Source organism: Gymnoscopelus microlampas (assembly GCF_963454915.1).
Source record: "Gymnoscopelus microlampas genome assembly, chromosome: 11".
NCBI classification, from domain to species: Eukaryota; Metazoa; Chordata; class Actinopteri; order Myctophiformes; family Myctophidae; genus Gymnoscopelus; species Gymnoscopelus microlampas.
This window is the reverse complement of record NC_139948.1, coordinates 27,307,072-27,321,096: the sequence shown is the minus strand read 5'-3', so window position 1 is coordinate 27,321,096 and position 14,025 is coordinate 27,307,072. Positions and strand designations below refer to the sequence as shown.

General features: G+C 41.7%; 1 protein-coding gene across 1 annotated transcript; it reads left to right on the top strand.

The window, feature by feature from the left end:
- The first annotated feature begins 1,175 nt into the window (after positions 1 to 1,175).
- On the top strand, positions 1,176 to 13,866 carry LOC311055872 (cdc42 effector protein 1-like). Its single transcript, XM_084072141.1, has 4 exons — positions 1,176 to 1,335; positions 6,134 to 6,664; positions 8,377 to 8,947; positions 12,504 to 13,866. Exons 3-4 carry the CDS (start codon positions 8,494 to 8,496, stop codon positions 13,106 to 13,108), a joined length of 1,059 nt encoding a protein of 352 aa, XP_083928267.1. The 5' UTR covers positions 1,176 to 1,335; positions 6,134 to 6,664; positions 8,377 to 8,493; the 3' UTR covers positions 13,109 to 13,866.
- Positions 13,867 to 14,025: the final 159 nt, after the last annotated feature.

Sequence of the window (14,025 nt, the reverse complement as noted above, 5' to 3'; positions counted from 1 at the left end):
ACATACTTCACTTACAGTACACACAAATACACACAAACACCCGCAAACACAGACAAGACACAGTCTGGGAACACTCACAACTGCTTATTATTGCAGGCCTTGTAGCCCACAGAGTCACACATGGGAATGTACACAGCTCTGAATATCTGTTTTCACTGATTGACCTCAGGCTGACATAAGGTTGTACTTCTCTGATGTTGATCAGTCCTTTTTTACATTTAAGTCTAATTATATTCTGCTCACCTGACGCTATGTTTTGTGATTAAATACAGCTAGCACGCACACACGCACACACGCACGCATGCACGCACGAACGAACGCACGCACACACGTGCACACACGCACACACGCACGCACTTACCAGTTCCATTCCAATCCAACCATCCCACAGTTCCTTACCTTGGGCCAAGTGATATACATATATTTCTTTGATGGCTGTTGCCAGTTGATCTGGTTGACACTTCCCCATGACCCCAGCTTCTATCTGGTGAACTGACTGGCTGTCTAATTGGCTTGAGAAATAGGCAACAGTCAGGGGCCATCACGGGTCAAGGAGTTCTTCACGGTTAGACCCCTCAGTAACCACATTGGAATTTGAAAACTATTTTTTACTGTTGCATCAATGCTGGCTGCTGCTTGGTGGATACTTAAGGGGTCATTATGGGGTGTGCCCTGTTGAACTGCGGGAAAACTTATAGCTTATAGCTACTCTGTCACAGTGCCAAGACAACTGACTCTAACCTTCTTCTCTGTCACCCTCTCACTGACACAGTAGCCTATTTATTCATATTTATTAGTAGTAGGCTAGCCTATTGTTGTTTTTGCTGTTATTCGTTGTTGCAACAAAATAGTAGCCTGCCTACAGCAATTACCCCTGGTAATAACACTGAAGATTTTGTTGTGCGCCTCTCTCTTTTTGTATTTTTTTTGTATTTTATTTTTTTTAAACATATTTTTATAGGCTATATAAAACTGTGAATTATATCATGATGAAGTCTTCGCCCAAGTCTTTGTCCAAATTTCTGTATATTATTTTCAGGGTGCTGCTATGCCATTGAACATTGCGGGCTCCTCATCCTATTTGAGTTGCTCATGTCCCACCCACCTCCTCCCTCTAGTCCTCTATGAAGCAGAGTGTGAGGCAGCGCAGCCCTGCAGACTGCAGTGCTCAATGCCTCTGCATCCCTGGGCTGCTGAGCTGAGATGTGATGTGGACTTTATAGTGAAGTGTAAAGTAGCAGCCTACAAAAGCCAAGAAAGCCATGTAAGAGATTGTGGAACTGGAGTTGTTTTCCTGCATTATCACGACGGAGATGCGTTTTTAAATCGTTTAAGGTAAGGTTTGCAATTTTTTATTTACAAAAACGGGCTACTTACATGATCTAATTAGGCTAAAGTTGCCTAATTTTATGTGCATGTGACTTGATGATGATTAATTTGCCGACTATAGACACGACTTTATATTTGATTTTCTTTTAGTCCCGTTGAGTTGAGCGCAGCAGTAGCTATATTTGTAAGTTTATGAATTGAATACCTAGGAAGGACTCCAAAGGAAACAAGACCGCAAGGACTTTTTGGTATTATCCTTTAGACAAAGTGTTTGACTGTATACCTACCTACTCGTGCTGTTTTACTGTCTATTAATATTCAATCAATCAATCAATCAATCAATCAAAGCGCAGTAGCCCAGTAGTGAGTAGCCTACATACATATATAGGAGCAGTGAGCAATGCATGTGGAAAAGAAAGGCGCGGGTGCAGAGCAAGTGCCACTGTGCCAGTGCTACCTATCCAATAGGTCTATCCCTCTAGATTAGAAGCCGACCACTTTCAACTTGGCGTCTCTGGCATTTCCGATTTTTTTTATTTTTTATATCAAATCTACAAGCTCACAATGGTCATGTGAGCCGTTATACTGTATAGGCCCATTGAAAGGGGTTAATTAGTCGGTTTATTATTGGCAGGTTTATTAAAAACTGTGTGTGTGTGTGTGTGTGTGTGTGTGTGTGTGTGTGGGGGGGGGGGGGGGGGGTGTGCACGCATGCGTGCGTGCATGCCTAGATTGAGTAAAAAGTATGAGATGTGCTCTCAGTTGCATCCATGATTTGATTTGAACCATTAGACTTCATCATTGTACATTATTCACAATTAGGTGAAAGGTGAGTCCTATATGTTTAATTCCCTCAGGGTATGTTGCTTGGGTATTATATAGGCCTCATTAGTTCAGTGGAAGTGTCCTGACTCCCCCTGACATGTAGGCTATTGTTCTTCCCCTGAAAATTGGATTGGGCATTATTGGAACACTTTTAGACTTCTGAACTCCTTGACTATAGTGGCTGAATGTAATAGGAATAATATAAAATCACATCATTCTCTTCATCCATTGTGCCCTTGATGAAGACTGACTCCAGTGGGAGCCATGTGAACTTCATAGGAACAGTTTAAATTATTTGGTTACTGTGGTTACTTAGTGACACCAATGAACAACTGCATTAATTATGGTCAAATGATAGTGCTGTTTGCCTCACACACTCATTCAGAAAGCAGAATAGACTTTGATGTTATTATACAATTAATAACCAGTATGATATAATAATGTAATACTAATATATAATACTTTTTTAATTGTGTTGCTCATAGAGCGCAGTGGGTAAACTATGTGAACTGTAATCTGTAAACTATTCAATTATAAATGCTTGGGAAATAAAACAAAATTGTGTGTAATTTTATCCAAAAATGCCTTACATTACTCTCAGTGACAGTGATGGAAACCGTGGCTGACAAAGTTGCAAATCATAAATGGATGACAACTGGCGTTGACACTTTTTAAGTTGTTTTCTTTTGTCCAATGACATGGTTGTGCGTTGTATAAGTAATGATTAATACTAATAATTAGCCTAAGTGATGCATTAACCACTTAAACCCTATAAACTTTGTAGACTGGTGTCCCCCAGGGGCCTAGGGGTCCCCAAATCTCTTCACCAAAATAGCCAAACACCACACACACACGCACGCACGCACGCACGCACGCACGCACGCACGCACGCACGCACGCACGCACGCACGCACGCACGCACGCACACACACACACACACACACACACACACACACACACACACACACACACACACACACACCATGAGGACTGATAATGGTAAATTTTGCAGAACGTTCGCCTATTATGCAGCCATAGGGTTGTATTATGACATGCCCAGAATAGGGACGCTAGAGTTCAAGTGGCAATCAAGGCTATGTAATGAGTAATTTTGTCTGAATATGCCACAGTACTACTAGAGCTCTGTCAGTCATGGCAGACTTGTGGTCACAGCTAGTCTTTTGTTACATCTCTGACAAAGGAGCTTTACAACAGCACTTTTTATATTTATGATTCATTAGCCATGCCTTTCTATTTATGTTTGCTAGGTGGAAGTTTGGAGAGCTAATAGTTCTTTACACTCATTGTTCGATGGGGCTATTGCATGGGAAGGATTTTTGTTTGTATTCCACTTGTTATGTTGACATAAGTCCAGAACAAAAAAGAAAATCATTTATAAAAGTGGCAAACGAGGGGCAGAGGGAGGTTGAAGGGGTGAAAGTGTTTGGGAATAAATTCTAAAGATTAATTTGATTGTTCAAACTGGGGCTGTGTTGCAATGTTGCTTTTGAAATGTATGCCTCCTTTTTAAAAGAAGTAAATGAACCAGTGCAATGACTGACGTGAAAAATGAATTCTTATCTTTACTGTTTGCCCTTGTGGGTTCATTTGTTGACTTGAAAGCATATTAAGAGGAGGATGGGGGTTAGGGAGTGAAAAGCAAATGCCTGTAATAAAATGCAAAAAAGGGCATATAGAGAGAAGCATGCATTACGTACAGTACACAGTAAACACACAACACACACACACACACACACACACACACACACACACACACACACACACACACACACACACACACACACACACACACACACACACACACACACACACACACACACACACACACACACACACACACCGTGAGGACTGACATACCATTTTATATGGTGCCTTTCAAGAACTGCTATAGCCACGTTGCAGCAGTAGTTCCTTGTATTTTGGAGACATGTGAAGGGTTGGTGTGACCTAAACTACTGTGTGCTAGGCCCGACCTTCAAGTGGCTCTCCGGCCCAGCGGAAACAGTAGCCCCAGAAGGAGTGCATGCATGTGTCCGTATCTGTGCATGAGTGGCTGTTTATGTGTGTGTATGTGTGTGCAAGCTGCTGTGACAGAACGGTCCCTCAACCGCTCCATTGCTGCAATTTAGTGGTTCTGTGGTACCAGATGTTTGACTAAAACATTAAACCTACTTACTGGAAACAGGCAGAATGATGCACACAAGAAAGGGGAGTGTGTGTGTGTGTGTGTGTGTGTGTGTGTGTGTGTGTGTGTGTGTGTGTGTGTGTGTGTGTGTGTGTGTGTGTGTGTGTGTGTGTGTGTGTGTGTGTGTGTGTGTGTGTGTGTGTGTGTGTGTGTGTGCGTGCGTGCGTGCGTGTGTGTGTGTGTGTGTGTGAGAGACACACACACACTATTAAAGACATAAGGTTTCATATGTGTACACTTTGATTGATAGATAGATAGATAGATAGATAGATAGATAGATAGATAGATAGATAGATAGATAGATAGATAGATAGATAGACATTGCTGAAGGAAAGGATAGGACAAACAGCACAACGTATTGAATGAACGCAACTGTACAACAGCTTAAGAAGACACAAATAAATCACCCAAGTTAACAATCATACAAATGTGTTTCCCATCAAGAGTCAGCTCTTTTAATAGACGGCATTAATGGATGGCATCCGGCTGACTTTCTCCTATCGCACATTGTTCCCATTACAATTCCCGAACTCCCTGTGTGTCTCTGTCTCTGCAATCAGTCAGGCAGCTCACGCTAGCCTCGCGGCCAAAACCTTGTTTACGGATGTGTGCAGGTACAATTTAAGGATAAATGGTATGTTTAGTGGAGCCGCGCGCTTCTGTGTGAGTCTCTAATGAGGATATATACTTAATGAGGAGCCTGAAGTGGATTCCTGCACTGGTATTTAGCTTTATTTGTTCATAAAGGCATCTGGAGTTCAGCTGAATGAAGTGTTCTTCACCAGGGGAGAAAGATTTTGTGTAAAAGGTCAGCATGGTCCAGTCAACACATGCTGTGAGAGTTAAAAAATAATAAAATCGGGGGGAAACAGGTCCAACAAGTCAGTCAGTCAGTCAGTCAGTCAGTCAGTCAGTCAGTCAGTTAGTCAGTTAGTTAGTTAGTTAGTTAGTTAGTTGCTTAGTTGCTTTGCCTGATTTGAACCCACATTTCTCAAATATGCAGCACTGTACAGCTCAGCTCTGATTAAGATTTAGGCAAGGCAGTCTAACCCCAGATCAATGCCCAGTAGTAGCTCCATAGTTTCTTGCAGTCATTCTGATGACAGTTTGTGACGCTAATCCTGCCGCGGCTGGAGCCTGGATGGGTATAGAGACTCAGAACGAGGTCACGTGTTGAGGTGCTTATATACAGTAGTAGGTGCTTCTGCACCCTGGAGTCATTTCCTAAGCAGACAGGAAGAATATTTTCAGAGTATATCCAGGAAAACAGATAAACATTACCTCAGGAAGTAGTGAGAACTCTAAACATTATGGATTTATCGTGTTGTTATGCTGAGATTGTTTAGAGGGACGTGATCCCATGCAGAGAGCTATGGCTGTTCTGTTCCCACAGGGACCACATTATGCAGTCATCAAACAAGGCTTACGTTTTTTATATGGATGGATTTTTGAGGACAGATCATAACATGCAAATACTGCCACCTACAGTATGTGATTAAGATGCCAAGATGCCTGACTTGAAATGGTAAGCTTTGGTTTTCGTACAAAGTAAACTCAATGCTTCACAAAAAAATACAATAAATGGATATAGACAAAAAATGAAACAACTAGAATTATTTACCTGTCATTGACATGCAGCCTTGAGATGCAAAACAGAGGTAAAAACAGAGCATCATCAGCATCAGTCCAAACATTTTGTAGAACTGATTGGCTGCTCTGCTGATTATAATTTACCTCTCCCTCCCTCCTCTCTTTCTCTCTTTCTCTCCACAGTTCATTTAGCTGGCCTTAAGTGAAGTGAATTAAAACACAGAAGCCCCCTACCTGGATGCCAGCAGAGCAGTAAGTGGATTGAAGAAGGCAGAGGGATGCGTGAGTTATGAAGAGCAGCCGTTAATTAAGAGAGCGACTGAAGACACAAGAGATTAAGGAGCTAATCCAGCACACGTCCAATCCAGGAGGAGCCCTGCTTTTTCTCCAAGGCGAAACAGACAAAACAGTCACTCAGATTACAGCACTTTACTTCATTGCCTCAAAGTAAAGCTAAGTAAAGTAAAGAAGCCTCACTCATCCGCTGTGTGTGTTTTCATTGCATCCTGGAACTGGCAAGCAACTGGCATCCTGGTGACTCTTGGACTACTGAACTGTAGTACTGGACTAGACTATACTATAGTATTGTGCGGTACACATGTATAAATCTCATTAGCAGACGACGGTGTGTGCCTGCAGACCAGCCCTCCCCCTCTGTACACTTGCTGTTGGGGGGCTGAGGGGCTAAAGGTGAACCAGAGGGACCCACTGCCAGTAAGTGACAGATTGAAGATGGTAATACTGTGTTGTTCTTTGGGTGCATCCTGAATCACAGCACCACTAAAGACTGTGTTGCTTTTGATGTTGCAGTTAACAGAACAATCAGGACAGGTAAAAACAGCAACATTAGATAAGCAGATAAGTTTTAGTACTGTACAGTGTATAAGTGTGCTGGATGGGATCAGAAGTGACAGTTCTGATTAATCTCTCAGGGATAAAAAGAAAGTTGCAGTACTAACGAAAGTGTTTCCTGTGTGAAACAAAGGTCATCTACCCTGTAACCTAAGTAGTGGTGAGTGGGGAAAACACAAATTAGATTTGCTTTACAAAGTTATTTATAACGAAAACGTGTTTTGGGTTGGCAGATTATAAAAGCTGACATACAATCAGTATAATGTTATGTTGCATTACCTGAAAAAAAGCACACATATCTGCCAATTATAATGCCAGAACTGGAACAGTCATTCTAGTCTCGGGGAAGTAAAAAAAGAAGAAGATAGAAACATTTATTTTGGGTTTTACAAGGCTCTCATAAACCTCCACTGTAGTGATTAGTGTCTAGACGGGTGGGCTGTAAGTAAACGGTTTGTAAACAGGCTCATATAGTAGCTAGGATGCTGGTGTAACCAGGTAGTACATTTGTACTTCACAACCCAGATTAACGACTTGTTTGCCATTCTCTCTAAAGGAGCATTGCGTTGGTGGAAATGTAAAATCACTTTTTAAAGGTCATTTGAAGGCATTCCTGCTTTATTGGATAAACAGAGACAGGAAAGAGCAGGTTGAGAGCAAGTATATAACTATGTGCCAAATTCAAACCCATGAAATTTTGGCCTTTTATTATTTGGAAGTCACACTAACTGCTTGATTCACCAGGATACAGCTCAAATAACATTTAAGGGAAGTAAAATTATACTGTATTATAAACTGGTAAGAAAGACAAGATTGCATCTTAGTGATACAGTTGTACGTATAATTCTGTGTTGACTGATTCAAATTGAGATGTTTGCAGGTGTGGGCTGGTCAATGGAGATTCTATCTGAATGGTTTTAGTGTCACAAATGAAAGACTAACAATTAAGCTGTCATCCACTTCCAAAAAGACATATAATCAAAACGTTATTTTGTGTGTGTGTGTGTGTGTGTGTGTGTGTGTGTGTGTGTGTGTGTGTGTGTGTGTGTGTGTGTGTGTGTGTGTGTGTGTGTGTGTGTGTGTGTGTGTGTGTGTGTGCGCGCGTGTCTGTGCGTCTGTGTGTGTTTGGGGCGGTTCACAAAGAGTTGAGTACAATTGAGTTCCTACGCTCTGGGATCACATCTCAATACATTTAAAGCCACAACTGCATGTATTTTGGAACTGACATTCACAAACCAAAACGTCAAAAATACACCCAGTCCCAAGCTCTCCACCCACATAAGCTGTGGTGACCAGAGGAAGCCTTGAGATCTGACCTTGTAATTTATCTGCTTTTTTTTATTTCACATGGTTGAAAGCTGCTGCAATGAAGGAGTCAAGAGGTTTCTCTATGACTTTTCAGATTTTTTAAAGAGATGTATTGTTGTTGGGAAAGAGGCACAAAGAAAGAGAAGGGACAGAGAAAGGAGGACTAAAAGCGATAGAAAAAGAGAGACAGATTTGTATAAAATATTTGTATATTCTGTCTTCCCTATCCAGCCTCTCAAAGTTCGTATTTTCTTCTCTCTTCACAGTGGATCTTGTACTGGAACTCAAACTTGGACTGGTGAACTGGAATTCTGACATCCTGAATTGAATCAAAAGGGATATTACTGCTTCTTGTTCTTTGTTTTGATTTTTGTTTTGCCACCATGAGTCTGGGAAAAATGCCAGGGATAAAGGGCCTAGTGTCCGCCTCTCAGGGGAAACGTCGGTTTAAGAGCGACCTCTCTGTGGACATGATCAGCCCACCCATGGGTGACTTCCGACACACCATGCACGTTGGCCGTGGTGGGGATGTGTTTGGTGACACCTCGTTCCTTAGTAACCATGGGGGGAAAGGGGAGCCAGGAAGTCCAGACTCAGCAAACAGCTCCAAGTCCACTGGGTTTTTCACACGAAATTTTCGGACTGTACGCAAAAACCCAGAACCGCGACCGAGGGGGGGCTCCCGTGACCTTTCGCCCCCACCGCCGCCCATCTCGCCCATCATCAAGAATGCCATCTCCCTGCCTCAGCTCAACATAGACTCTCCCAACGGCTGCTCACAGAGGGTGCTGTTTCCCAGTTCTGTCAGCTCTGCCGATGACTCCTTCTACACATATGGTGAGAAAACAGATGATAACTCAGAGCATAGGGAAAAGGCTTCCAGAAATATCTTATGATACAATCACCATTAATTCATAAAAAATCTACAGAAAAACTATTGTGTCCCAACCGGAAAGTGAAGTTGACCTTCAGGGAAAAATAAACCCAAGACCAAGCCCAACCCAAATCCAAAGGCCAAGCCTAAAAAACAAAACAAACAACTAATGGCTTATTATTACTGTGACCATGCATATTAGCCATGCTGTTTGTTGGTCTGTCTGTATGTCAAAACATCTTCAAGCGCAAACCAAGAGCTGGTCACAGTGTATCACAGATAATGTGCTAATTTCTCATAACACATCACCCTTAAAGGAGTAGTTCACCCCCAAAAAATACTATTTTCTATCAATTACACAGCCCATGAAGTCTTGAATTAATGGAGATTTTTATTTTTTGTCGCATTCCTGAGCCAATAATTTGATGACGGGGTGGCTGGTAAATTGAGTCTCTTACCAGAGACTACGCAGGGGTAATTCTAATTATGTAATTGATAGAAAATAAATATTTCTTTGGGTGAACTACTCCTTTAAGGTTGACACCACACTCATTATAGCAAAGACCCAATCAGGGGATATGAGATTTTAGCAACAGCCATGGATAGTGTATATCTGTGGACTAAAACAGCACACTATATAGCAAAACCCAGATTGGTATTCTTTCACCCACCTCAGCAAAAACAAGTTTCAGCATGAGGGTGATCTTGGTACGTGCTGAAATTCACGAAAGTCAGCTTAACTACAGCAAACTGTGACATAAATATTCACTTTGTACAAAGAGGGAGCTCTACCCTTTCTCCTCTCTATGTTCACATTATCTAAGACAAGAGGAGGTGCTCAAGAGGAGGTTCAGAGATGAACTGAACATGATACAGGCGCACACATACAGTAGACACACGCATGCATACCATACTTGCACATATGCAAACAAATATGCTCACACACGCACGCACGCACGCACGGACGCACGCACGCACGCACGCAAGCACGCACGCACGCACGCACGCACGCACGCACGCACGCACGCACACACACACACACACACACACACACACACACACACACACACATACTGTACCACACCACACCACAAACATATTTGCACGCAAAGAGGGAGTTTGACCTCCCTTCGACATCTTCCCTCCAAGGCAACCAACAAACAGAATAACTTTTCCTGGACTCACCTAGGCAACACCTGTTCACAATTATGTCTATAAACAAGAACATACACAGCTGGCAGAGAAAGATACTTAGAGGGCATTTCCTGTCATCTATGTGCTTGCTTGACTGCATGGTATAAACACACCATTCATTATATCCACTAACCAATCAGTGCTTACGGGACAGAAGTGTGTGTGCGTGGGCGTGTGTGTGAATGGGTGTATATGTGGAGCACGTTGAGTTTCATTACAGCATATGTGGGTCATCTGGAATTCCCCCTTCCAACTCTGGATTCATTACCCAACCCAGAAAGAATTTACCCAAAGTGAGAGCGGTGGAGTGAGGGCACAGACAGTCAGTCAGCAGTGGGTTGAGGGGCGACACCATGACAAACAGTGGTGGACAGTAACAAAGTACATTTACTTGAGTACAGTACTTCAATAAAATCTTTGAGTATATGTATTTTACTTGAGCATTAGTTTTTTGGGATACGTATGACTTAAATATTGTACTTTTTACACCACTACATTTCTAGGTAGGTGAAAAAAGTAGGCTACATTAACTACTTCAAAAATAGTGAAAATAGCTGAACTACAAGCTCACAACGCGTTGTTGTAGATCGGCTATTATCACTATTTTATTACATTTATTTGAATTTTCTGTGAAAATGTCTAAATGTCAATACAGCAATGCATTGATGTTAAAAAGAAAATGTACTTTTATGCAGTACAGTACTTTTCATACTTTAACTCAAGTATGAATCTAACAACTTGCACAGTCATGTAGTTGAGTAATATTTGACCAGGAGTATCTACACTTTGACTCAATTACTGGAGTTGAGTACTTTGTACACCACTGGTGACGGACAGTGATCAGTGAGTTGAGGGATACAGACAGTCAGTGAGCCAGGGAGTTGATTGAAGCTCTTTGTTATTAGGAAACTTCTTCTTTATGAACAGTTATTGCATGTGAATAATTTGTGTCAGTTGATGGCACAGAATGCAAATTAATTCTAGCACCTTTTAAAGAAAGGTAGCGTATTTACCAATGATAATGTTAACATCACTGTTTCATTCATTTATTGTTATTGGTATGAATGAATATGCTTTTTTCTTGGCGACCCTATAGGCTCTGAAGCCAGTTAGTCCTCTGATATATTAAACGGTTGCTCTCTACATTATCGTCTCCAGCCAGTGTCCTTCTCACTTTCCTCTCACTTGGCATTTGTATGCCCTGCGAGCTCTTGTTTGTTCTTCCTTTTAGCCAAGACCCTTTTCTTTTTCCCTTTTACTGTTATTTTTTTACTTCTCTGTTAATGTTCTCCCTTTTTTATAACTCTTCTTTTCAAAACCACCATGGGACTGTCCAGAAGACATAAAAACTCAGCCTGTCCCTTCAGGGAGCATTCAGAGCCAGTGAAGTCATGGCACTCTGGAATGTGTGTGGGTTAGAATGGTGGCATGGAAAACACCTACAATACCATTGGGCTGTTATATACTTCCACCTTCTGGTGGAACAGTTACACTGCAGTACATACAGTAACACTACATTTCTTGATTGAGAGGTTGAGCAAGGAGATGGTGAATCAGTTCAAACAATACACATGTTTCTAACTATAAATATGTTTAGTCTAGCAATCAAGACCAAGTGAACTTCACTTTCAACTTCAACTTCACAACAGGCTCTGTCCTTCCTTATATACTCCACGTCTTTCAGTCCAAATGTCAAATTGTGTTTGTCAAGGTCACAACACCTTATAGAAAAAATTGTGTGGGTCTGTGTAACAACTCAGACTTGTAGACTCAGACATTCCACAACTTTGATCACATGGCTATCTAAATATGATCAAATTCAGCTTCCTATAATAGGGGCCCCATTGAAAAGAGAATGAGCTGTCATGCACAAAATTAAAAGTTTCTCTGTAATCTTTTCACCTACTAGAGGTTCGGGCCGCGTATATAGAGTTTGGGCGGCCCTCACACGTACGTCATACCGCTGATCCAACTGATATGCCCATATGGAGGTCTCTGTATCTGTCAGTCCATGTCCCTTTTATGCCCATTTATGGAGATCTCTGATGTCATTAGTATATGCCCATGTAATATATGCCCATTTTGTGCCTATATATGGAGCTGACTGATTTGTTTGCGCCTGATGCCATGACAACACATTGAGGTTTAGACAACACACTCCATATTTGGGACTTGCTGCATTGACATGAGTCAGAGGTCCGCCCGCCCGCGCACCGGCCGGCCAGCCCGTCCTCCCTTGAGTCAATTTTAATATAGGATGCTGTTTACTATTGATCCATGTCATGTCTTTGACCAATGTCTCTTTCCCTCTTTTACTGTGTGCAGGTCTGCAGTCTGGTTTTGTAACTCTGCCCCGACTCTCCCGCCTCGACAGACAGTTTCAGGATGGAGACGACCACCGTGGTTCTTTTCTGGACAGTGGGGGCATTACGCTGACACGCTCTGACTCCTTCTCCTCGTTCACAGTAGACCTCGGCCCCTCCCTCATGAGTGAGGTGCTGAGCTTAATCGACAACCCCAGCTGCCTTCAGCTGTCCAATCACAGCCAGGCTGAGGGAGAAATGGAGGAGGAGGATGAGGAGAGGACCTCCATCACTGAGATGGTTGAGGACAGCCCTGTAATGAGTTCACCCAACACCATTGTGGGAAGCGTGTCATTAAGAGGGAGCATAAATAACAGAGAGCGCTCTTGTAGCTCACAAGATGAAGACAGGACATCTGTGAAGACACCAGATGCCTCCATGGGGTCACCTCCAATAGTGGAACCAGTGATGGAGGCAGAAAGGTTTCAGAGGGCAGCTGACATGCTTTCACGTCACTATGGGTGCGGGTCCTTGACACAGGCTAAGGACACCATCTCACCTGCTTTCACCTGCAGCCAAAAAACAACATATACCTTCTCTGAGGAGGAGGAAGAGATCAAAGTCTAGACATTGAAAGTCTGTATGAAAGGCAATATAACCTTTATCAAGCCTATTAAAACCATAAGAACCATTCACTGTTCTGGGTTCTTGGTCCCTCAAGTAAGACATATTATATTTTTGATCATTAACACAATTTTACAAGTAAAAAAAAGCTATTTCAAGACTTCCTCAAACTTACATTTGAAACTACCAACATTGTATTATTTGTCCAAGACATGTCACTAACAATATTGACTCTTATCATTGCACACTATGCCATTAACATAGATTGAAAAGAGAATGAAACATGATGATGTTCCTGCCGTGTTTATTGCAGGATGAGAACACTGCAAACAATGAACAGTGATGTGCATTTATTTTGCTCTCCTAACACACTCTCATATTCAGTAATCAATTTCTCTCTTGGCATATACATTAAAGTTATCAAAGGTATCTCTAGTCAACTCCCATTCAGTGATGAACTTGAAGAGCATCTTTGCAGAACTGTCTTGCTTGTTGTAATGGCTACCCTCTTTATAAGCAGGCAATTGTCTCATGTGAATAATGAAGGTATTACAAAAACTATGACAGACAACAAGGTCTTTTATATCTGTGATTTGATTTTAAGAAGAATGATTTCCATATGTGATAACTATCTGTATGTGTAACACGTTTGCAAAACAGTGCATATGATTGTTTATAAAACATCTTCCAATATTACTAACATATGTTAGTATTTTAGTCTACTGTATGTCTAAAACTTACAGTAGTGCTGGCATAATAAAATGGTGATTTTTGATAATGATGCTTATATGTCATACTTCATTGCTGCAACTTTTCAAAAAATAACACAATACAAGTTATAGTTTTTGAATGTCAGTGTTTTCAGACTGTCCCCACAGGCACAGCCATAACTGATATTTATTGTATATCAATACAGTACA